The sequence below is a fragment of the Osmia lignaria genome, chromosome 1 (assembly GCF_051020975.1).
Source record: "Osmia lignaria lignaria isolate PbOS001 chromosome 1, iyOsmLign1, whole genome shotgun sequence".
Classification (NCBI taxonomy): domain Eukaryota; kingdom Metazoa; phylum Arthropoda; class Insecta; order Hymenoptera; family Megachilidae; genus Osmia; species Osmia lignaria.
This window is the reverse complement of record NC_135032.1, coordinates 12,523,040-12,548,148: the sequence shown is the minus strand read 5'-3', so window position 1 is coordinate 12,548,148 and position 25,109 is coordinate 12,523,040. Positions and strand designations below refer to the sequence as shown.

The 25,109-nt window shown below is 41.5% G+C and overlaps 1 protein-coding gene across 3 annotated transcripts in view; it reads right to left on the bottom strand.

Moving 5' to 3' along the window:
- NLG-4 (neuroligin 4) overlaps nt 1-25,109 on the bottom strand; it is a 202,162-nt gene that overhangs the window by 6,477 nt on the left and 170,576 nt on the right. For all 3 annotated transcript variants that reach the window (XM_034328689.2, XM_034328687.2, XM_034328686.2), the window contains exon 10: nt 24,164-24,291. In XM_034328689.2, coding sequence (XP_034184580.1) covers nt 24,164-24,291 — 128 coding nt within the window. The remainder of the gene's footprint in view (nt 1-24,163; nt 24,292-25,109) is intronic.

The window sequence follows — 25,109 nt, the reverse complement described above, 5'->3', positions numbered from 1 at the left end:
TAACAACCACGATACAAAATCATTATAATTTTCGTTTCGTTCGAAATTAGTTTCCGTCGAATAATAATTTAGTTTAGTTCGAGGAGGAAGCTAAAAATGCTGATGAACGCGAACATTGTTAACTTGAACAAAATTGTTCGAAGGTTTCCGGTGAAATTCTCATGGTAATTTATAATATCGATTTTCTGTTGGTGCAAAGAATTACTGTTATTAATTCGTCTAATTTATGAACGCAGCTGCGTGCCAAACAGGCCGTGCTAGCCGGAGGTCTAGATGAAAAATGGTATTGCATTATGTTCGATTTCTTTCTATGAAATTCTGGATTAAATTAAAGAATGCAATTATTCGAAATGAAAAGCGTAGAATTCGTTTGCGCGTTTAATCAGGTATCTTTCCCTGGTAGATGGATCCGATGGAATCGAGTGTTATATTTCAAACTATAATTAATCCTTTTACGCTGGCGAACGACAGAACGCGTGGCAACGTTTGAAAACCGAGAGCTGTGAATTTTTCCAAAGCGATTCGAACGAGACCCGAGTTTCACGAGGTTACGCCGGAACGAGGGGGTCTCCTTTTTCTCTCGTTTATCGCCCGATACAGTTGACTGTTCCCGACTGATAACGACCGCTCCTCTCTTTCACTCGATTCCTGCGAACCGTGCACTCCTGATGACCGATAAAAATCCATTTTTTGCCGACCATTTCACGGCTTTACAGGCTGTGTCGCGTGAATCGTTAGATTTGAAAGGTTGGAGAATTGATTGGTCCGAGGTAGTTGACGGGTCATGGTTCACTGATTTTTCAACGACGAATTTTATAGTATCCATCGATTTCTCCGGGGATTGCTACCGATTCGTATAATTTTCCTCTTTACGATATTCTTTACAACTTGTTTAATGATTGAAATAGTATACGATCAAGGTGTTTGAGTGGAAACACTTCGAGGTACGAACTTTGAACCGTAAAAATTTGAGAGTTTCAACTGAGAAATCATCGAACCGGTACACATTTTTAACTGTAAGTACTTTCATGCGCTTCTGCGTCTCTCCTTTTCCATTTCTCGACTCGTCGAACTTTAATCCGAGCTGCACACTTCCTTCGCGTGTTTCAAATTGTCTCTTGAGATATCTTTCACGGTCCACGACGCGTGTAACATCCCGTACCATGACGTTTTTCAGATTTTGTCAAGAACCGTCGATATTTCTTTCTGCTCCCTGGCAAGAATAAAATCCTTTTCTTCGAGACAGCGATACAGTATTTCCCTTAGATTCGAACCAAGGAAATAAGCATCAGTTTAAGAGAGATATCCAATTTACTTTAAGCTCGACGTCCAAGAAATTCTCCAACGTATCAAAATTAATTATTAAATTCTGAAGAAGCCTCAACAAAAAGGAAACAATAAAACATCGCACTAGGAATCAAAAAAGTTTCTTTTTCCATGGGAAGATAGGCAACTACGTCAAAAACATTCTCACGAGACTCGGTAAGAAAGAAGGCATGCATCTTTCACGATAACAACGAAACTCCAATGTTGTTCTAAGAAGACACGTCAGTCGATAAAATAACCCAGGACACCCTGTATATATATACACAGAATTTCACATATATACAACCGACCTAACGACTTATTCTTTTAAGACACGCTAAAACTTCTAAAGGACGTCTTTCGTCGGCAGTCGCCATATTCTCCCGACTTTTCGAGAGTTTTCGTCGAGAATATCCCGGTTGTCTGGCGTGGAAATAAAACGAAGGAAAGCCATCGCAGTAGATAAGTCGTGGCATAAATGCCAACACATGTCTCATGGTATTTTCTTCTGCTTCTGTCGCGATGTGCTTCATCTCTTCCGCCGACTTTCCCTCCAAATCTCACCACCCTCGTCCCGTCTACACCCAGCTTTCATTCGTATTTCAGCTGGCAGCTTCCCGAAAAACCTCTTGTTCCCTCTTTTTCCCTCTATAGTCTTTCGATTCCTCGTATGCTCCTTGGTATTCGTACCCGCAATCGATGGGGAGGAAAAATGTTCGGCAAAGGGGTCGTTTCTTAACCCTAAAGAAACACGATCGAGTCAATCGTGATTTCGGTACGTGAATTTTTAGAATTTTAGTTTGGTAAATACAGAAGTTGCTAAATATAAATTTCCTCGATTTCATTTTATCCCCGCGAATTTTCCTCGATTCTACTGGTGCTGGTTACCGCAGGGAATTATAATTTTTGTCGGAAGCGATGGATTTCAGATGCACTCATTGATGTTTCTCTCCAGTCCGGGGAGTTTGAAACTGAACGAATAGTTGAGCTGGAATTGTGGAGAGAATCGGAAATTGTTCCTCGTCGTGGTTTATTCAGTGATTCGAAATTTTATATGAAATAAATCTTAACAAAATGTTCAATACAAAGTGTCCCGTAAAGATGAAATCGTTCCTTTAATTCGCAGCTTTTCTAATGAATTTTTCAAGCGGTCACCGGACGAGGGTGCTTTTATTAAATTCGAACAGCCCCTGGCCAAGAAGAACCGACTTACCTCGTTAATTAAACACGACTGTGCTTTCGCGTTCTTCCTGGATATTACCTAAGATTTGAAATACGATTTCATCGTGAGAGAAAAGTAAAACGTTCCCTAGGTTTTTTCAACATTGATAGAACGACCTAGAATCTATTAAAAGTAAAATATTCCCTATGTCTCAGGACTAGAAGAAGCAATTTTTCAGTTCGCGAAGTTGAAGCAGACCTTTGGTACCACGTATTGTGTGCAAATCGCGAAGTGGAAAGAAAGGAAGAAGAAGAAGAAGGGATTCTCAGTCAATTTCGTCTTTCTTCTCGGCGACAAAGTGTCCCTGATTCTAAAATGCAATCTCAGCCAGAGAGACCGAATCGTATTTCGAAGACGTCTATTCGATCCAACCTTTTCTCAATACTTTCGCACTATTAGAAACACTTTCGGCAGATCTTTGATATCTTTCAAATCTTTTACCAATCGAAAATAAATGATATTTCAGAACCACAGTGTTCTACAGTTTCTTCTGCGATTCAGCATAAAAAATAACGAATGAAAATGGCTTTATCTCATCGTTGTCTTTTATTCGATGACGATGCAACGGAGACGATTTGCTGTGGAAATTGATACAACGAGGATGTTCCCCGCGAGCAATCGTTGCCAGTGTCGTCGACCAATAGAAGTCTACCGTGCTCTGGCAATGGTACAGCTTCCGGTAGAATTATTGTTCGAGTTGTCGCTATTAACGGAAATGCGGGACTGCGAAACCATAGAGGCTGAGAGCCGCGAAATCGTCGTCGAAATCCGTGAAAACGGTTACACGCCACCGTAAACGACCGTCGACTTGCGAATTGCTCTCGGTTTTGTCCTCTCGACTCACCGTTCTTTCCTTTCATCCACCATTCTCTCCCCTTCAGCTTTTCCCCCTTTTTTTACGGTCGTGTTTTTCATAACCGTTTTAAGACCGCTAAACTGCCTCGATAATTGCACGGCTGCTTTAACTTTCATGCGATATCCCGTTCACGAGCGACGGAGCTTCCCATAAAAAGTCGAGTAGTTGGTCGCGAATCCTTTAAGATATCATGTTTATGAATCCTTTCTCCTGCCTCTAGGGATTTCACTGGCTTATCGTTGTTTCAGCAAAGTACCCTTGTCAAGAAATACTTGTGTACTTAAAATTTTTGCAAATTCGTTTCTTTTTTTTTTTACAAAATTATTTGAAAATTTTTAATAACTTTCTGCTACATATTACGAGGGCTTTGCCTAATGTTGAACTTATGAAAATTAAGCACGAGGACATCACGGAATCATTGAACTCGTTCCCCAAGAACGATGGCAAATTGTAATATTCATAAGATTGCGCGTTCAAAGGGGTTTGCGCATCGCGGAAACTGTTATCGCTTGCGGCTGTGTGCGTTAAATGACAACGACAGTAGGGACTTCCAGTCCGAGGCGTCCCATTAGGATAAAGTGTTTCGGGGTTTGGACTCGGTGGTCGAAAATAAAAGAAACCGTGGAACATCGTCGCGAAGTCGACGGCGAAGAAACGCTCGAGCTATCTTCGTTTCGAAGAATTTTTAGCAGTGGTCGTTTAGAATTCGCCAGGTGAAAAAGAAAAAAAAGACATAAGGAACGATTCACTTATCGACATCCCTGCTCTACCACATCCCTTCCGTTAAACGTAGTTTTCTCGAGGGACAACCGATCTGTTGGCCAACAACGAGATGTCACGTAGAGGACCCATTCGCATTTGCGGTAATTGTCGAGGTAGTTTCAGGGTCACGGGGGTTGCTTCAATCTCGTAGGGTCGGTTTCCTCCAATTTCGTACACCCCTCTTTCCACCTATATTCCCATCTCGCCACTTTCCTCCACGGTTCCCTTTGTCGCCGAAGGGTTGATATCGGTCGAGAAGGGGAAGAAAAACTTAGCGTTACCTTCTCTTTCTTGGAAAAACCACTTGAAGATACTGATCGATCGAACCAGCTGATTTATGCGCGGTCGTGAAGCCTTCATCTCGAGTACAATTCCTTTCAAAAGTATTTTATCCTTCGTTGAATTAAATAAATGCAAATATTCTAGGTAAAAAGATATGAGAATCGATTATGTCAAAAATATTTCAAATGCAGATTGGAGTCATTTTTGTATGCAGCAATTTGACATAGATATTTGTTAATTCACAAGTGACGAAATACTTTTAGATGTTAGTGTATTGCGATTTGATTTGCGTTCGTGCCAATTTGCTTCCGGGAACGGGATAAGCCTGACAACCCGAGGGGAATTCTGATGCCAGTATTGTGAGTCAGGAATGACTTGCCACGACGAATCCAGCAGGAGGAAAGATGCGAAGGAACGAGGGTAATGGGACCCATGGGTATTCCAGAGATCGCGTTTCTCTTATGATAGGGTGAGCATGCTTCGAGATGCTACGTTTCTTTTCGCGACGGTAGTCGTTATCTCTGGTAGAAAAAAAAAAAAAATTGATGCTCGAAGGATGAAAATTAGTAGCAGCGAAGATGAATTCCCGATTGCTCTTTCCGAACTACTACGTGACGGTGTTGCTATCCAGAATGAAAGCAGTTCTCCATTTTAATCTTTGAACGTCGTTAAAATTATGATTCTTCTTCAATCGACCTAATTTCTTCTCTTCACTCTCCCTAGTTATATCGCATTGTTCAATAAATTTTGTCAACAATTAATGTTAGACAGAGCCGGTTAGCTTTCGTCTCAATTTACAGGAAGAAAGTAAAAAAGAATTGCCCCGTTCTCTGAGATGCTGGCCAACCTCGTCGACCGCTAATTTGTGGTTTTTGGGGCGAACTCGACTCGCTACTTCTCTAATTGGAAGTTCCTTTTTCCTTGCTCGTAGACTAAGTCGCGTACTCTTGCCGTTAGAAATCTTCTCGTGTCCTATTGCGCCAGTTTTCATCTTGCTGAGAACGCGAAGAGGAAAGGGGAGAAAAAGAAGCGGAGTGTTGATTTAATCATTTTACAAGGCTTGGCCAATGGACGAGAAGGGATTAAAGTGGAATTCAAAGGGGCGAAGATACGGCTTCTCGTAACACTTTACGGTTGCGATAATCCGCAGAAATTAAACGTCAAATCGAGGACGAGCTCGTGTTTTTATCGTTCCAGCGATTATTCCTTTCTTTTTTTCTAGTAAGAATGAATTTCTCGCGGGTCACAAGTTTTCTTTTTTTAAAGGACTATAAATACGATGAATACGATACGCTAATTGGTTATTGGACGGTGTAATTAGAGGTCCATTGCAGAAGGAGCGAAGTTCAGGTCGACCCTTTCCACCGTCTGAAGGAGAAATCTTGCCCTGTTTCTGTCAGCCTGAATTTCTCGCTTTCCATGATTATTTCGTCGCCTTGATCGAGCTACGAAGCGAAGGTTCTCAGGAGCAAATGGGTGGCGGCGTCTCTTGGAAACGGATATGAAGGAAACGGAATTCGAATAACATGTTTACACTCCGTTCCTGTTCGACACTAATGGCCTCTCCTGGACCAAGTCACGCAGACGTTGGGAAATAAATCCCTCCGGAGTTTCGAGGCTGAAAGTGTCCCGGGTGTCCATTAAGCCTACGCCGAAGCTCGAGGGTTTCGACGAAGGAAAAAGGAAAAAGAAACATTTCGTTCGCTAATTGCGTCTGATGGTGAAACGGTGCTTATCGTGAAACGATCGTATTTTAAGTAATTATAGCAATATATACAAAATCAAACGAAATGTGGAAAACACAGGTTGACACGCTAGCTATAGTCATGGAACAATACCGAATTCGATACACCGATCACGGTTCGTGTCGTCAGCGAAGAAACCTATTTCCTACGTAAACGGGATCCTCTAGCGATCCCTCGAGGACGTGAATTCCTCCTGTCTCTCTTTATATCCCCAGACACGATCAGAAAACAGAGTTCGCGTAGATGGTCTATCGTGGTACCCCATAGGGTGAACGGCAAAACACCATGACGGAAATTAAGCCAATTTTGCCGATTCTATTCCAACATAAACTGACAAAACTCGACGAAATTGTATAAAACCAAAGAAGGATTAATTTATATTTTACTTTCAACTTTTCCTTCAAGATCGTCAAGCTTGACAAGGGTGTACAAAATAAAAAACGAGTGACGTTCGATCGTGAAATAATCACCGCCCGAGGGGCACGATTATGCTTGTCGAAGATATCCTCACTTCTTCCTGAAACTCCAGCGAACAAATGAGGAATAGAATAGCACGGGGTAGAGCTGAGGAAGGGTCGGAGGAGGGGGTTAGAATGTTGAGAAACGGCGAGAAGATACGAGACTCGGAGGGTTACCGTCTCCGATAGCGGAAGATAAGTCGTGTAAAAGGTGAAGGGATGAGAGGGTGGAACAGTGGAGTAGAGGAAGCCAGTGATAGCGACACCTCGAACAGGGTAAGAGGTTCCAAGAAAGAGAAAGATGGCTGCCGAGGTAACGATGAGTAGGGGGTGAGAGAAATTTACTTGGGGGTAAAGGTTGCGCGGAGGACAGGGTGATGGGGGTGGAATAGTTGCGAAAGAATTTCTTATTAGATTGGAAATTGAAATAAACTCTCGACAGAAAGCTCGGCTACAATGACGATCGTCGTTTCGATTGCAAAGGGTGAGAATCGGTTCTTTTAATCGTGGAACGAGCTGAAGAATCCGCTTACCTTTCAGTAATTGCAAACCGAAGATACCTGAACTTTTTATTCCTCCTCTGTATTCGTATTTGACACCTTTAAAATATACAGGGTGACAATGACACACACGAATGGTAAAAACTTTGCCTGATAAAAATTCTTTAATATAACCTCCGCTGTCGCCGAGTTTTCGCACCATCTGCCACCACTGGCAAAGCGTTTTCCAATGAACACTTTTTACGAGCCTCGCCATCGTCGCGTTTACTTAAATCATAGGTAACTTTATACGACCCTCGCGACGGAAGTCGATTGGTATTTTATCGATTGTTTGATCGATACCTATCCCGCGGTTTATGATCGGTTAATGTGCTGTATATTTCCTCGAGATTTATGCTTTCCAAAATGATGTACGATCGTTTACTGTCTCGCTTATCGTATAAGTAAGTACGTTTCATACGATACACTTAACCCTTCTTCGATTGGAAACATCGTGAGTATTTTTAGAAAATTTTTCCGATACACTCGATATCACTTGTTCATGAATCAAAACACATGGTGGGTATAAAAAGAAAAAGGGAGTAAAGCGATTTCTAGATCGATCATGCTTGATGAGCACGGTTGATAATACGAAATGAGGAACACTTAAGCTATCTTTCGTGACGAGAGTAACCAGGAAGAGATTTCTGAGAGAATAAGAGACGAAGGGAGAACGAAGAGAGGGCGTATCGTCTATTAGGGGATGCTTTATCGCGTCGAGCTTTAAGGATCTCAATGCCCCTTACACGAGGGATGAAAGACAGAGGGAAAGAACGTTATTTGTCACTTTTTCTTTCGGCAAAATTGGTAACCGTTTCCTGTGAAATCGCCCCTTTACGAAGACGAGAAAAGAAAAACGAGCATGGGGTGAAGGATGATTTTAGGGTAGATAGTGATTTGCTTAAATGAGCCGTGTCGAGGAAAGATGTTTCATCGGAGGGCTGAAGTGTCTATGATTTCCAACAAATTTATGACTCTTTCGATCCAGAACGACCAACATTTTTCTACATCATTTATGTGGAACAGAGTTCTTAAATAATTTTTAATTTATCGTACGCGTTTCTCAAGTGAATTCATTTTGACGCTAATGGTTATTGATTCGAAACTAATTAACCCTTTCGCTACATACGTATACACACGTCCGTCGAATCGATGTCGAGCAACAGGGGAATTAAAATAAGTAATCAATTAAATTTTTCCAATCATTTTGATGTCATTACACCTCATATAACACGGTGAAAGAGTTAATAAACGTTTGAATGATTATGCAAGTTTCAAAGTCTCTCGAGAGCATTGGAAATTTTGGGGTGAATCTTCGTTGAAGCTGTCTCGAATTCACCTCGAGAATATGTAATTTTCCAGCAGTGTGTACTCGAAATGATTTGGTAAATGCCTTATACGTGTCGAGAGGGTGTTGGAATAATCGCTGCGTCAACGATCGAGCTTCAGCTTGCACGTCGAGTACTAAACGAAAAGGGATTAAGGGTTTGACCCGTTTTCGAAGATCAAGGTTTCATACGATCGAGTGGTATAAAGATAAAAAGTAGAAACAATTACAAAAATACACACGATTCCAATCGAGTGGAATGCTTTCAGAAATGAACTTCCTCGTGCTTCTATAAATTTATATTAATTTTCTATGGCACGCGTTACTAAACCAATTATTTCTGAAGAACGCAAGTTAAGCTATAAGTTATGTCCAAACAGAACCACATTTCCCAGGAGTAGAAATCGTGAATTCCAACTAGGAGATTTCGCATGATTTGTCGGATTCGACGGCAATTATCTTGCTGCAACATTCCTCGGAATAACTACAACACCATATTGCTTCAACAATGTGTTTGATTAGAACAGAATTAAATTATATTCCGAATTACTTCTGAAAGAGGGAAAACATTTCTAAAACCCGTGCGCGCTTTGAGGAGTATCTCGAGACGCCACTTTGGATTTCGTTAAAATTTTATAATTACACGAGCATCGAAAATTTCTGCCTGCTGCACGGTTCACTTGATCCAACTGCAGCCCTGTAATCGCGATTCGCCCCAATTCACGCGAGCATCCCTTTCGAACCGGGTCGATTTATATGCGGTCCAACACATGGCAAAAGCAGTGCACGATTATTGGTACGAGAGTCGAATTCTTGGGTAGAAGAACTCGAGGGAATTCGTGTCGACCACGAATTCGGCCAAGACCATCGTCAGAGTGACGATTAATTGCAGTGGAAGCATAGCTTTTCCTATTACAGCGTATACCAGAATGGACACCAGGATTGACAGGCATTATTGAATATCAAGAATTTCGTTGAAATTCCAAATTTCATTCACTTCGTTGCTTGATAAGATTAAAATGCGAGCGAATGGTGTGACATTAAAAAATAATGGTAATTTTGTTTTAAAGAGGTTACCATAAAGGATTCGTCAGAGGGAGATAAGGTTGGAATTGTGTCGGTCAGGAGATATGGACGATTAGCGAGCCAGGAGATGCTCAAATATTCCGTTTTAATCGTCCACGACGTTACGAGGGAATTCGAGAATAGGTAGGAAATTGACCATACACCGCATGAGCATCCCCCAGGTGTTCCTGTTTTAAGCCACCAGCGTGGTTATACGCAAACGGAATCTCCATGTTCTTACAGGGGGAAACGACGGGTCGGTTATAACCCGTGCCAGTGAAATCGTATTTCTAACGTGGTCGTTTCTTGTCACCGTTCAAGTGCGGCTTCCGTAACGACGTATATGGGGGACGGCTGGCTCTGTGGTCGAGATAAGCAGAAAGTATCGCCGACGAACTTAGAATTACGTGGTCTCTCTGGCTTCTCTTTCGTGTCATTTCTGGGCGTTGATCTTCTTTGCCTAGCTTTAAACCGGCTTGGAAATTTATTATATTTGCCCTCCATTTTTATACTTTGTCAGCTCGTGGCACCGTTCCTTATCGTCCCTACTAAATTACGTGTATGGGTTGCATGTTATTAAAGAAAATTTCTATGGTAAGGAATGATGAATGTTTCAACGTAGAAAGAAGATTCTAAGAATTTAAAATTTGACACTTTTCCTTCAGCATCGTTTCATAAAAACGAAACAAATGAATCGTATCCATGACTATGCAGCCGATAGGAAAGTACATTAAACAGCCGGAAGTTTTGTCGACAGTGATCGAGTGGTCGTTGCTGTTAGAATTCGTGAAAGTTTTCGCGCCAGCTACCATAACAAATCATCCAAGTAATAGTTTAATATCTTTTCTCGGTGCATAGGAAATGCAGCTAACACGTTTCGAAGTTTCCCAAAGGAACAACTGCAAAGGGGTCCGTTACGGCATCGGCAAGTTCTGTAGCTTTAATTAACCGGCTTTATATCACGTGTACGTGCTAACGTTTAATATACTTCACTTTAATTCGACCACAATTTTCTTTTCCTCGAATGAAAAAGTAAGCACATTACACGTGAACGGTGGAAACAGGAACTTCGTTAGGGAAACTAATTCGAGAATCCTTAAGTTTCTCATTTTTCTTTCCTTCGTTACGTTTCGTGTAAAAGGGAATAATTTGTTATTCGAACACGTTTTTATAATAAAATTGTATTATTATTTTCAATCTAGAAATCTGCTCGTAATAAAACAAAGCACGCTGTTTTTGACATCGAACGCTGAATGAAAAATCCTGTAATTACTTTGAGCTGATTGAATTCTTTATCGCGAATGCAACGTTGCGAGAGGAACGGGCGATAATGGATCGACGTAAGCTGGAAAATCGTAGCGAACGAATGAATGAACATTTTCCATTCTGCCTCGATTCTTTACCCTGCTTAAATTGCGCCGTTTTCCACGCTCGCGATAGAATACTGTTTATTCGTACATCGAAGAAAGCTTTGTCGCTTTTTTAAATTAATAGAAACAGTGGGTATTGGTAATAAAGAAATGTTAATCGCGATGGAAAGGAGGTAGGGCAAAAATATCGTGAAGGAAGGGTTAATTAACAAATTGACGCGATCCATTTTGAGTAAACAGCGACGAGCTGCTCGATTCAATTATTTTCCGACAAAGTGAGAGATACAGTTTTAATTCCATGCTTGTTTGCAACAAAGCTCGGAACCTGGCAGATTTCATTTTCAATGCGATTCCCAGAACAAAATATCCTTGTCATCAACCCTCTGCCTTTCTCGTTTATGCAATACTCTCTGTTACGAGCTGCGTCGCGAATTTAATTTTCCTCGGAAACTGCGTGCACGCATATTTTCAACCATAAAATGCAATTTTAATTAACGTGTTCAAATTGAAGAAGACCAGCCTGTTCAACTCAATTCTTTCTTTTTTTTCACACAGAAGGAAAAATCGCGTAAACGTCGTTTCATTCAATTTATCCTGAGTGAAATGGACAAAAAATGTCCTTTGTTTTTACCCAAATTTCCAAGCTTCCTTTTTTCTTTTCGTTGCCTACTTGGAAACTATTTGACAACGATTACAATGCCGAGTCCTCTCCAACCTTTGAGGGCTCTCGTCAAATTTCATTGTTCCTTTTATTTAACACGAGCATCCAAAAGTGGATGCTCCTTAACAAACAGCAGCAGATTATAAAATTTCATTTGCCAGAAAAAATTTGTAATTTTCATATACTCATCGATTCGACAATTTTTAATTGATCAACGTCATCGTTTCGATACGTCATTCTAGTTTCATTTTACCGTTCGTCGCTGTTTACAGGAAGGCAGCGAAGTATCCGAGCAGTAAAGTGATGAATCCACATTACACATCGGGACGTTCCATTATTTCCGGCACGACCGCCGGGACAAACGAATGGCTCTGGTGGTTCTGGTGTGTCCCAGTTAATCATGGTATTACCGTGACGGAGCACCGCTAATGCGATGCCAATTTGGCGTTAAGAATTAATGCGCCCACGAGCTGGCTTAGCGGCTGTTATAGGGAACTCGTCGTGTTCGCGTCAACGGGGATGAAGCCGTGACGAAGGGCTTTCACGTTTCTCCACGTGGAAATAATTAAGATTACATTGTCAACCGTGGCTGCCGAGACTTGCACATACGTACGTACAGTTAAAACGGGGAATTAAAAAGTCTACTGTAGCCTGGTGATAAAGCTTAATGAACGCTTCACCGCTCGACGTATATTTTTTTTTTTGCAATTTTAATCATTCATCGGTAAATCTTGACGGATTTGTGTACAAGTAAAACGTTTGAAGATTTTCGACGATATTTGCACATGAAATCGGTAATCATCTGTGCGAATAGCGAGCGACCGTTAATTTACGTTCGATCAGCTTTTATTGGAATCAGGAGCAACTCAAGGGGACGTTCTCGAAAAGTTTGCCGGTCGAGCGAAGAGTAAAGCTCGACGCAGCGAGCCGTGAAATTCGAGGCTCGAGACCGAACAGCTGCGAGACGGAATCCAAACCGATTTCCTCTCCTAACGTGATGAATTTTCAAGTTCCAGTAGTCTAAATGAATGTCAAAGTGATTGCAAAATTCTGCTCTTAAAATAGCCACCATCGAGTCCCAGTAGTAGCAATAATAACGTTATTATTGCTTAGAATTAAAAATTTTGACGTCTAAACGAGCAGCAGTAGAGGAAAAAGTTTTCCAAGCTTTTCATCCTGGCAACGTTTGCCAAGTTTTTCATCCTGACCGCGTGCTTTCTTAATTTACAGCTCGAGATACGAACGAGCTTTTTTGACGACGAAACAAGCTACGTGTCCGTCTAATCTACTCGGCTGCAGCTGGTAAATTTTTCGAGAAATTTTTCGACGCGTTTCACTTGGCCGACACGTGAAAGATTTAAATTTTAAATTAACGAACAGCACCGACCATCGTGTGTCTTCAATGTTCAATTTTTGATATATGCAAGACGAGACAGAATTAATATGGAATACCTCGAAATTCATGCAAGATAAGACCGTAATTCTTGAAGATCTCGGACAGGGATCTGACTACTTCTTAGAATTAAGGTTTTCCAAGGGGTTCAAATGAATATTGGATGAGACGAGCAGACACTAACCCGGTTAAGTGTTTCAAATGAAAATACGTCTTTCAACGACCCTCTTGAAATTTCTTCTAAGTAGAAATCGATAGCCATGCAATCCGTCGACCTTGTCACTTTCAAGAGCGATTACTTATCCAGTTGGATCTTAAATATTCCGAAAAAGGTGTTTGCATTATGGATGAATTTCATGAGCCGGTGAAACTCTGTAATCGTTCTCGGTCATCCAGAAAGAGAGACGAAAAGAGACAAATTCTCTGAGAAGAGCTAATAAGATTTTCGTTTGATCGTTTAATCAAATGATTAAAATACACGGAGAGAAGAAATATTTCATATTCCACTGCAATTACAACTCAAAAAAGAAGAAGAAGAAAAAAGAAAAGAAACTCATCAACGTTCTTCCGTCCAATTTGCCAGGCTAATTTTATCACGAAGAAATCTTATGAACGATCGATTTTCAATATCAAAAGTCGCCGATTAAATTGGCCGAGTTAAAGCATCAACCAGGTTAAGTGGGGTACTGATGAGTGCGTTTCCATCACCCTTTGCGATCGGTTCTGTCCCTATGTGGCGTGTTGCGAGTTTATGTAATGCAGGCAGCCGTTCGGTATTCCAGTCGTGTACGTGGATATAGTCAGAGCATAAATTAACTAGACACTGCCTGTTTACGGACGTATGTAGCTGTAGATTGTATACCGTGTGCGAGAGAAGCGTTACACGGGAAGCCTGGCATACGTTTGAAACAATTTCATACAACTTGGACGCGCGAGGTCAGCTAAATTGCTACTTTCCTGTGGCACGTCAATTGTCATGCGATCAACGAAATCGTTCAATTTACATCAAGCTTGAATATTTCGCTACATCGTGATTAGCAGTCGATATATCAAATAATACAAGTGCACATTTGTAAAAAAGACACAGGTATTCTTTCGTTTCGAAAGAAAGGGTTAACATGCACGTGCAGTAAACGTGTACTCACGTTCTCAGTACCCATTGTCATCCGTGTACGCGCAATAATTCTATATGTCACTCCTTGTGTACACGTACTGCTTGACTAAGCCCCGTCGCGCCGGTCATTCCACTCGTATGATCTACGGGAACTGTTGTATTTATTCGTGGGGATGCTCGTCAATTATTCCGCCATAAATTTCTGTTTACACCGCGGGTATAACTCCCACGAAACAGAATTAACAGAGGTAAGTACACTCACAGTTTCCTGATTACGGAACAACTAGCAGAGAGTCATGTTTGCTAAGTAAACATGATCTTAATTGTGATGGCTGTAATTCACAAAATAGCTCGAAGCCGTTTTAATATTTCTTATTATTATCTCGTAGCCGTTTATTCAGGAAGTTCTTAGTTCGCGGCACGTTTAACCTGCTGGCAGTTTACTGCTGGAACTTCGCTGTATAAAAATAAAAGTAAACCGTGTGCAGGGTGTGCCCGTATCTTTCGGTATGCGATGGTATGGGTATCAAGTTTAGGTCTGCCTAACTTTGTTGTTAAGTTTTCGTGGAAAACCATGTAACCATCGACAGCTGCTTTCCAACTAAGCGCATAGGCAACACGTTCCTGTCCCTGCAACTCACGCGATACCTTCAATTTCTGACTTCATTATGAATTTTTCAGCGGCAGTCGAACTGGATGAAATTTTCGTAGAAAACACTTCTTGACTTCGTTGCAATATTTTATCGCGGCTACGTATATCAGTTTAGCAACAGACTGAGCAGTAATCCACCGGAAGCTTCGTAAGCACTTCCCCGTTCTATAATTTACGCGCGCAACTGCAACAACGTTACTTTAAACCGTTAAACCTTCCAGCCAATAATTTTCAAGCGCAACAATTAAACCTTCTATTTCAACTATATTCTGTCTCTCTCGGATTACGAACTCCCCTTAACTTTGTACGAGTTTAAACCAGTATACTGCTTTCTCGACGATAGGTTTATAAGTTTGGATTAAAAAAGAAATAGAAAGGACGAAATGGGTGAATCGAAAATCAATCGATGTATCAATAGATTCAAGAACGTACGGCGTTGTTACGATTTAGCCGGTGTTCTGATCCATTTGTTCAGCCATGGTACGCGCTTCCACGCTTGCTGTCGTAATGTGGCCAGATTCCCACGTGCATTAGTTTCATCCCCGTTAAGAGGATGTGTACGTAGGGGGGTTGGTTCGTGAGTCTGGCACGGAAAGGAACGGTTCAACTACTCGTGTAAGGGAATTTGGTTCGCACGCCCGTATTTGTCGAAGTACCTTAACACCATCTCTTCTCGCTCGAGTTTCGCGTCGCTTCATTGTTTTTAAGAGAGGAGAACATTGAAAACGGAAGTGGACTACCCTCCAACGAGTTTCCGGTGAACAGGCTTCGATATATAATAGCCGAGTTCATTTCGTACAGAATTCAAAGGATGATCTTAATAACATTAATAGTTACAACAAAGAGCGAAAGATAAATTTCCGCTGGTAAGTGCTTTTTGAATTTTCTTCCTGATCTTAATTTCATTTTTCTACTTTAATTTCACTTTCGCCCTCTTTTTTATAGTTTAATGCGCCCCTGGCACAAGAGGCTTGGATGCTTTATCATCCCTCTGAGGATTCTCGATGCATCACGCGACGTTATTACACTGGTGCCTCCATCAAGCAAGGAAACAAACTGGATTTCTTTCGAGAAGGTAAAGGCTGAACGATGGTTAAAGCGGCGAATGGAGCTCGTAATTTGCTAGAATAGACTCTGAGTAATGTTGATATGCTTTACGAGGATGCGACGACGTTTTCTTTCCTTTTACCATCGACCTATAATCTTTCATTCCGAGGATTATCTTTGAAACCGTAAAACTTATGTTCTATAAAGGGATGTATAAGCTTTAGTAATGAAACGCACTTTGTATATGTTGGATGATCAAAAGACCTTTCGTTTGTACCAAGAAAGATTAATAAAAAAAATTGAAAAAAGAAAAAGAATTGTAATTTATCTTATTTTCATCCTCCACTCGTTCGAGCGGAATAGTTGAACAAAAGGTAGACGTGATTCCATCAGGACCGAAGAATAAAAGGAAAGAGAAAGAAAAATAAAAAAATGAGAAAAGGAAGCGTTTCACGGTTCCTTTCTTCTTTCTTTTCGGGATTTCGCGTAGTTTTATCGCTGCGATTTCGCGTACAGCAACGGAACGAGGCACAGGCATTACCAGACGTCACGCACGCGTGTGCACCGACATAAATCGTCACGTAGTATCACTTAGGCCACGCATACGTGCGCCCGTGAATTACTACGTGCTCTACTACGTACGCTTTATCCTGCCACATCTCCATCCGTTGCACATGCAGCCGATCTCTCTTCCTCGAAATAGCCCTTTCCCTCCGCCCTTCTGCCCTTGTTCACGGGCATCCGCGATGTATTTCGCCCTGGCTGATGTATCACGCCAAGTGACACGTAAATTCTAACAGCATTCTTCCAACGTCCACTAGCTTCCGCTCTTCATCCTTCCTGTTTCCTGCTATCTTTTTTACCCTCTATATATATATATATTTTTTTTTTTTTCATTTTCCCTTCGTTGCCTAAAGCGTTTCTCTTGTCGTACTACTTTCGTTGAGATCCGCTGATTAAATAGAAGAAAAATAAGATCCTTGATTGGTAAGTTTGATAAAGTGTATTGAACGAAAGTCAAAGGAAACGAAGTCAACGGATTCGCCAATTCGAACGCTCCTCTTGGGATTAAAGATTGCGAGTACTCTGGCAAAGACTATCGCAAGCGTATAAAGCGCTAAACACCAACTTCCTATCCTGTCGAAGTTTCCAAAAGCTTTGGGACTTTGCTCTTACTGAGATTAGTCGAGCCGTGACCGAAAAGCTACCACCCTCGAACTTACTTAATTTATTATGAAATATCGAAGGTGACGTTGGTTGAAATTTCATTCCCACGACACCGATCTACCACTCCGATGGGATTCATTGATTTTAATTAACTTCCAAAGTTTAATGAAATACTAAAAGCTCCCCTCAAAAAACGGTGCACCTATTTTGAACATTATTAAGCTACTAAAATAATTTATTTACTCTGCCATATATTCGAGTCCACTTAGTTGCAAAACAGTACTTTAAACACTTCTACCTTAATTCAGCCGGCAGTTTGAGAAACTTCCGGCCAACAACTTACACTTTCATAAATCTATAATTAAGCAGCCGGGTGACTCGGTGCAGAGAATGCAAATCCGTATTCCGGGAACAATATACACGCACGCGTGTTAGGCTGTCGGGAAAGTTTGTCGATCCCGTTAGTTGTAAACCATATGCGAACAGACGGGAAAGTTTCCCATACTCAGAACGGCAACAACTTTCTTATGGTCGACCGTTTGGACGACAATGTTTGTAGGTGGAAAAGTTTCCGCGTAAGAGGTATCGTCGAGTCTCTTCCGTTTCACGGATATTTCTCTGTTTGGGCTGGGATAAAGAGAGGGCTGGATCCTAACTCGCGCCTATATCAGTCTCTACTCGGATCCGTCTAATGGATTCAGCTTACAAAGTGCGAGGAGAAAAGTTGGCAAAAGTTTCTTCCGGCCGATTCGGGGGGCTACCTTATGCAAAGTGAAACTTTCCCTCGGTAATCAGCCAAATAAATCTAGAAACGCGGCGAAGAGGGGAGAGATTTAAGAGAAACTTCAACGAAACTCGCGTCGATACCTTGCGGAATTCTTTTTCATGCAAATAATTCCTAGCATAGCCCGCTTTAGTTTTATTAAAATTTTATTTCTACCCCGGTAAATTTTACAGAATTGCAAGCTCTTTAAGCGAGTAATGACTTTCCTAATTTTCTTCGATTACACGAGATTGCTTTTAGGGATTCGAATGTTGATATCGTTCGCGTCACCTCGTTAGCGAACGAATTTGTTTAATGGGATTCAAAGTAAACGGCTTCTACGACATGCTAGGCAAATGTAGTCGATTCGAGTTTAAATTAGTTTTTCACCGGCAAACACGCACGATATTGTTTAACGTAATCAAAGTTTCCGCAAATTTGTTTTCCCGACGATGAACGGCTTTAATTTATGCGATTAAACAGCCTACCCGGTGAGTCGCGGAAATCAGAGCTGAAAGTTTTGCACGGAAGTTCAATATTGCTTCTGGAAGAGTCAATGGAATCACATTCTAGTAAAAAGAAGGTTCTTTCATCGTGAAATTTCGTTTCTTTGAAACATTAATTATCAATTCTGTCTCTATCTCCCGATGTTCGAATTGAACTTTTCATGGAAAACAATCTTCCGGTTGGAATGATTTGAAGGAAGGGAAATTACGGTCATTTGTATAACGTTTTGCTGGAAACTCGACGGTTTCCTGTTATCACAAATAACATAATAAAAGACAGGGACGAGCTTAGCTACCTCAACCTAAATTACACTTTGATAGAAATTTTCCAGCGAATTCCAGACCGTACCTGCAGTCTCGACAGATACGTTGAGCAGAGTTTAAGTAGAATTAAATTCCACTCCGATTCCTATTCGTTCGATGGACTTTTCGAATACTTCCGAGAACGAATTCGTAAGGATTTCTCTCCTGTTTCTAAAGTCTCTTGGATGATTAATAATTTCTACAGTAATTTAACTATTCGATCGAGTAATCTAAAATTCTTTACTCAATTAATCAAATGATATATAAATGGATAAACACATTTTATCGTTCAATTGTCTCACTTTTTATCCGTGCTTGGAAATGTTTAATAAAAGTTCCGATTATAAATCGATGTCGTCGAACGACGGGAAGTTGTACAGTTCGGCTTGTGTCAGTCGTTATCGTTAATCCGGCTTCGATACCATCCCCCGATATCGAAGCCGCAGGCGTGATCGATCAAGCCGATAAAGCGTTCGCTCATAATTTGCTTCGATTCGGTGTCGTCGTTTCGAAAAATTGTCCACTTTGAATTACGATATTACACCCTCGAGGATTTCCCTTCGAAAAAGCATCATTCGAATCGGCTACTGTTTTCCACAGACTCCTCGACTTTCAGAGAACAATTTTTTCATTGGGAAAATCTTTCGCGACGATGAAACGGTCGATGACAGAAACGTGGAAGAATTTTCTGAACGTCGAGGCCGCGAAACAGAACTCGTTATTCGTTCGACAATTATCCAGCGTAGAATTTCTTTCGCTGGAAGCGTATAGAGAGTCTCCGCGAACAGCACGATTTTTAATTAGAAGTAAACCTTTCACCCTGTGAATTTTAATAACATATTGTGGCGAAAGCTTTCATTCCAAGCTACCATTGTTGCCAAACGAGACGCAATTCTGTCTCTGTCCGTAGGAACACTTCGCTTCCGAAGCGTCGTTCGTTGAACTCGCGGTTGCGGATCCATTTTGCGACAAGAAAATGGGTTATTTATATTCAGTATACACGCTGACAAAATTCTGCCGGAAAAACGGGAACGGTATACATTTTTACAATCCGTCGATAGGGGGAAAAGAAAAACACTAGAGGGAGGATATAAAGTATCCAAAAGGAGGCTGGATATTATCTGACGGTGAATCGCGTTCCTTGCAAATGTACCACAGCGAAATATTCCCGCGCAATTTTGAATTCATGACTAAGCGATTATCGACTTCCGCCGTTCTCTTGGCGGTCGAGCTTCTCTCACTTCGTAAAAGCTCGAGCAACGGTAGAAAATGTTGTAGGATGGCTGCACGGTGAACTCGCATTTAACGAACCTTTACTACACCGTTTTCACTGGCTTCCGCTATAACGGCTGGGTTTTAAGCTCTTTTTCCGCTTCCGACAACGATTACCGGCTTCCCTAGCTGGCTGCTCGCGAGACGATCACCGATGGATTGATTTCTACTCGGGGAAACCACGAGATTCCACCGTTTTCTTTGAACGACAGTAACGTGGCTGATATAACAATTTCAACTAACCGTAGAAAATTATTTTACTTCGCTCGTTCGTGGAAAATTGAACGGTTCGTGAGAATTGTATTGTGGAGTAATGCCAAAACGTTGAATAACACGCTCGAGAATGAAATTATTCGAATATCACTCGAGGGAGGCTGTCGAAGGGGAAGTTGAAAGAGAGGAAACATAGAATATGTATCGAACGTTCCGAGCGTATTTCACGAAAGGAATAGTAAAACGAATGGTATGGCCAAGTGTAAACCTTTCATTGGTATTTGACCGCAAAACGCTTCCGCTCGCTTAAAGTAGATCAAAAATTCTCTCGTTGCGCTCGTAAATATCGAGAAAAATAATTCACCAACATTGGGCTGAACCGATCGACCGGGTTTTACCTACACCGATGCGAATAAATCACCGTTTTCGCGTGCCGTTCAGCACATACATATATATTCGAATAACATAATACGAGCGGAAATACGAGGGGAAAAAGTATTTCCCAACAAATGTTTTTTGCGATACGATTGATCGACAGTCTGTGATTAAACGGGGTGAAAACAGTTCGGGGATAAAAGACGAATTGTATTCATGGATTTATAAAAAAACATAACAGATTTAACGAATATTTTACTGACACATCAGTTTTCATATACCGTGTAAATTGTAACTATGAAAAATTTGAGTTGATCGATCGAATGAACGAATTCGAGGTGTCTTGTTTCGAGGAATAGTTTGTCAGGGAATGTCGTTTCGCGTTCGTGTTCGGGTATAGAAACCGTAGTTACCGGTTTCTCAACGGGGGTGTCGTTCTGCACATGATCGCGTAATGGGGGGTGTCGTGTGCCGCAGCTGCGAAACAGAGGCTATGGGTAAGAGGAGGAGCAGATTCGGTTGTTTGCAAACTACACGCCAACGCGTTCGCCGCATCTGTACAATCTGCATCGTCCTCTTCCCAGTCAACCCCTACTTGGAAACCTCAACCTGCTGGTTCGTGCCAGTCTCCGGGAAAAACAGCCGGAAAATGGGTCGAATGGAAAAGGGAAATGGAAGAATGGCGAGCGATATTTTCGAGCGAGGGTTGCCTGCTCCTTAGCATCCCCTGATCCCTCATGGAAATGAAATAAATAATTCTATGGGGAAAAAAGAAGGGTTCGACGATTAATCGTAAGGGAGGATCGCAGGAAATTATACGATTGATATAATCAGGGAACTGATGGATTTGTTATGGTTGAGATGCAATTGATTATTTTAGGTAAAGCAATTGTCAAGTACCATTTTATATATGCATGGAGATTTCTCTTATTTAAACACAGAAATTTAATTCGAAACTTAGAAATGAATTTGCATCTATTACCTTCGCGCAGACTTGACCGTATTTCCCAGTTCCTTCAAATTTAAATGCGGTGAATATTTGACCTAGGAGGAGAACTTTACGAGTATCGTTCAATTATTTCCTGAAAGTTCCCAAAGTGAATCTTCGCTTTCCTCGACAACACTCGTGGTTTCGTAGAATTGTTCGCGACAACACGATGACCGTGTTCGATTGCGGATAAAATTATCTCTCCTTAGTCGGGAGCAATGCAAACGTAATAAAGTCGCGGATCTCGAGGAAGTTTGCTTCGTGGATGGTTAAAGGAGTTTGCTTACGTGCGGCGAGTGCAGAAGATGGAAAACGGTTGGGACGTGTACTACAAGTAAATTATGGCGGCCGACTGTTGTTTTAGTCCTGTGGTTGATCCTGCCTTTGTGTACAAGCGAACAGGAAATTGGCAGCCTCTTAATCGATGTTGAAACGTGTTTGAGCGTCGGAGATAAGTGATGGTCACGTAAAATCTAATCTCTGATGAAGTAATATGCAACAAGGTGTTGAATAATCAATCAACGAACACGTTATTTGACCAATCGTCATAAATATGTGGTGGATAATTTTCATTTTTGCTTTTCCATCGAAAAGCAGCTAATTGTTGGTAAGTTCAAGAATAACTCGAACAAAAGCTGCAGTTGGGTGGAAAGCAAAAGCCATTCACCGCATTACCGTGGTTTCATTCGCCTCGACGACGTCATCGTCCCTTCAGAAGTCCTTAAATTAATTACACGACGGCCGTGTACGAAAACAAAGTTACCCGGGTACACGGCGAAGCCACGTTTTCGACGAGGGATTGTCCCTCTTTGGCGAGGCTGGTAACGAACCTCCCGGTTCAACGGCCCGAGGCGTTCATTCGGCCAAGATAAGAAAGACAAAGGAAAAGAAAAAAAAAAAAAAATTAATCACAGGCCTTGGCCAGGCTCCTGGCTTCCCTTCCGGTCCATTTTCACGGCCCATTTTTCTCGTATCGCGCCACGCTGGATCGAGAAACGTAGCAAGAATGCGGGCTATCGTTTTCCCCGTGATTTTTCACCACCTTCTGAGAAATGGAAACGGTGGGCGTGTTATCCTCGTGTCTGTTCCACTTTTATCTGTGTTCCTGTCTCAACTATCGATACCAAACGCCAGTGAATCGTTCGTAAACTGTCGGTGATCCGTTTCCAGATTTGTTGTCGATCGATGGAATCTCCTTGGTTTTCCTTTTTATTCGTTTCTTTAGTGGATCGAGCGTGTGGAATTCAGGAAATACTGAACTACCAGCGAATAGTGGTATTTTAATATAACAAGCTGAAATTTTTCTTCCTTTCTTCTTATTTTAAGATCCTTCAGTGACCCCGTTTCGACGTAAAACTATTTTTATTGTATGCGGCAGTGAAGTTGAATACGCGTAACGAAATTATATTTTTCCAAATTTTTCTATTATTCTTCTGAGAGAAATAATCGAAGGAAATTTATGAAAGAAATGAAAATTATAGAAGCTACGAAGGTTTATACCCGAGATACATTTCATTAATGAACGGTGACGATATCCGATTTCATAGTTGAATTAATATAGTCGAATCGACCCAGTTTGACGGAAGGGCTACTAAACTCATTAACATCCAGTATTTATTCTTCCTGCTCGACAGCCAAAGTGACCTACTTCGAAGATAAACAGGAAAACTGCAGCTAGCATTTAATGCATCAACAGCAGTATTTATTTTGCTCAATCAATATTCCAGCTTCTAGTAAACGTAACCCGATTCAAGAACAAACAGGAAACGCGTTATTTAATTGTATCCTCCTGACACTATTCGTCGCTTGATACGATATCAGTTTAACTTTTCTGTTTCATATAAATTCTACTTTTCATGTATAAATCCCAGAATATCAGGAAAAAAAAAATGGAACTTGCTGACCCGAAAGAGATTCCTATTCAACGAAACATCTTCACGCGTTTACACGAGCACAGAATGAACAGTCTAATTTCAAGGGATTAATTAAACGAATATTTCCGGTCACTTACGAGGGGTTAAAAATTCAGCCCCTACTGTCTCGATTACACCAACCGGCACATCCATTTCTTCTAACTTTTTATTTCAATTAACACGCTAAATTTTCACGTGTACGCCGTGTCCGTTTCATCCCGTGCAGCGCATCAAGAGCATCGCCGCCACGAAGCACTCCTAATTAGCTTAATTAGCGCTTTCACATCGCCTTCAAATGCTAATGGAAATTATGCCGGCGTTCGTCGTAACGTTACGCGGTAAAAAAACGCGCGTTCAGCAAAGAGAAAAAGAACGAGGAGCAGGGGGAGAAAGAGGAGAGAAAGAAGTGGTGAAGAACCGGCGCGGAAAAAGGCCGCAAATTCTTTTTCAGGTCAAAGGATTTCTTTTCACGTCATCTGCCGCGAGCTCAACAGCCGACTGAAAATAAAAATGACCTCGCGGAAAAGTCCTTCTCCTCTTTACTCTCCTCTCCTGTGTTTTTTTTCTTCATGGCCAACCTGGCCTGGCTTTTCCCGTTTCTGCCAGGCCACTTCATTTCCCCCCCAGCCCTTACCGTATTTTCTTTTCGTTGCCACGCATGGCCACGAGCCTCTTGATTCCGGTTAATTCGACTCGTACGCGATTTTTCCACGAATTACCTACGTTAGCGACGAAAAATTATTTCGCTTTTCAACCGCTTGCAAAGCCCCCAGCTTAATTAGCCCACCCCCGACCAGACATAAATATACGCGTTAATAGAGTACTTTGCACGAATAGAAAACGTGATTTCACGCTGGTCACTCACCGATCTCCAGGTATTTCTGATGCACCGGGTCGTATTGATCCCATGTCAGACTTCGGAAACGGCTTTTCTCCCGGCTGGCAGGCAGCAGAGTGTCGTTTCGACCATGGTGATCGATCACGTTCGGGTTCCTGGAAGGAAAACGTGAATCGATATTTAGATATATATCGATCGTGGCCATAGGGAGATCGAGTTTTCAACGATACCGATCGAGCTACAAGAAATATGTCATTTTGATTCCTGAAGTCGTAAAGCTTCGACGCTGATTTTTTTATTTCAACTTATTTGATTTCAAAGCTCACCCCTATTTTCAAATAAATTTTAAGTATAAAAAGCACGTCCTGTAAGGTAGAAACCTCGATACATAATGAAAATATAATATAGTTAAAACGAAGCGCGCTACGGAATTTCTGCTGGAAACTAGCGCTAAGTAGTATTAGTCAGCGCTTGGTCAGACATTATACTTTTTCCCGCGATAATCAGATTTCGGGCTTCGGTAACAACTCGACCGATGCCAAAATTAGAATTTACGCATTCGATGGTCGTTAATTCTACTTTCTAGAGAAAGAGAAAACTTTTCAGATGAAGGGGACACACGAAGGAAGCAGCGAATTAACGCAACAAGTAGCGAATCGAAAGGGAATTAAGCGACGAACAACGAAGGGAGTTTTGTTCGGACGTTTTCAGTCGAACCACGAAGCAGCTGAAAGAAGACGGGGCCAGAATTCCGAATGAAGGGGTCGAATTCGAGACACGGTTTGGCCATAATTCACTATCGAGAACTTTGCTTGTCCGCGGGTTCGTGCATACAGCGTAGAGGCCAATGTTCTATGGCGACATCCACCCCTCTATACCCCTTCGATTACTTTGTCCTGCTCTCCAGGAAGTAATACACAGCCGAGACAGTGTTTACGGTGCTAGTACACGTTCCCCTGTGTCCTCTGTACAA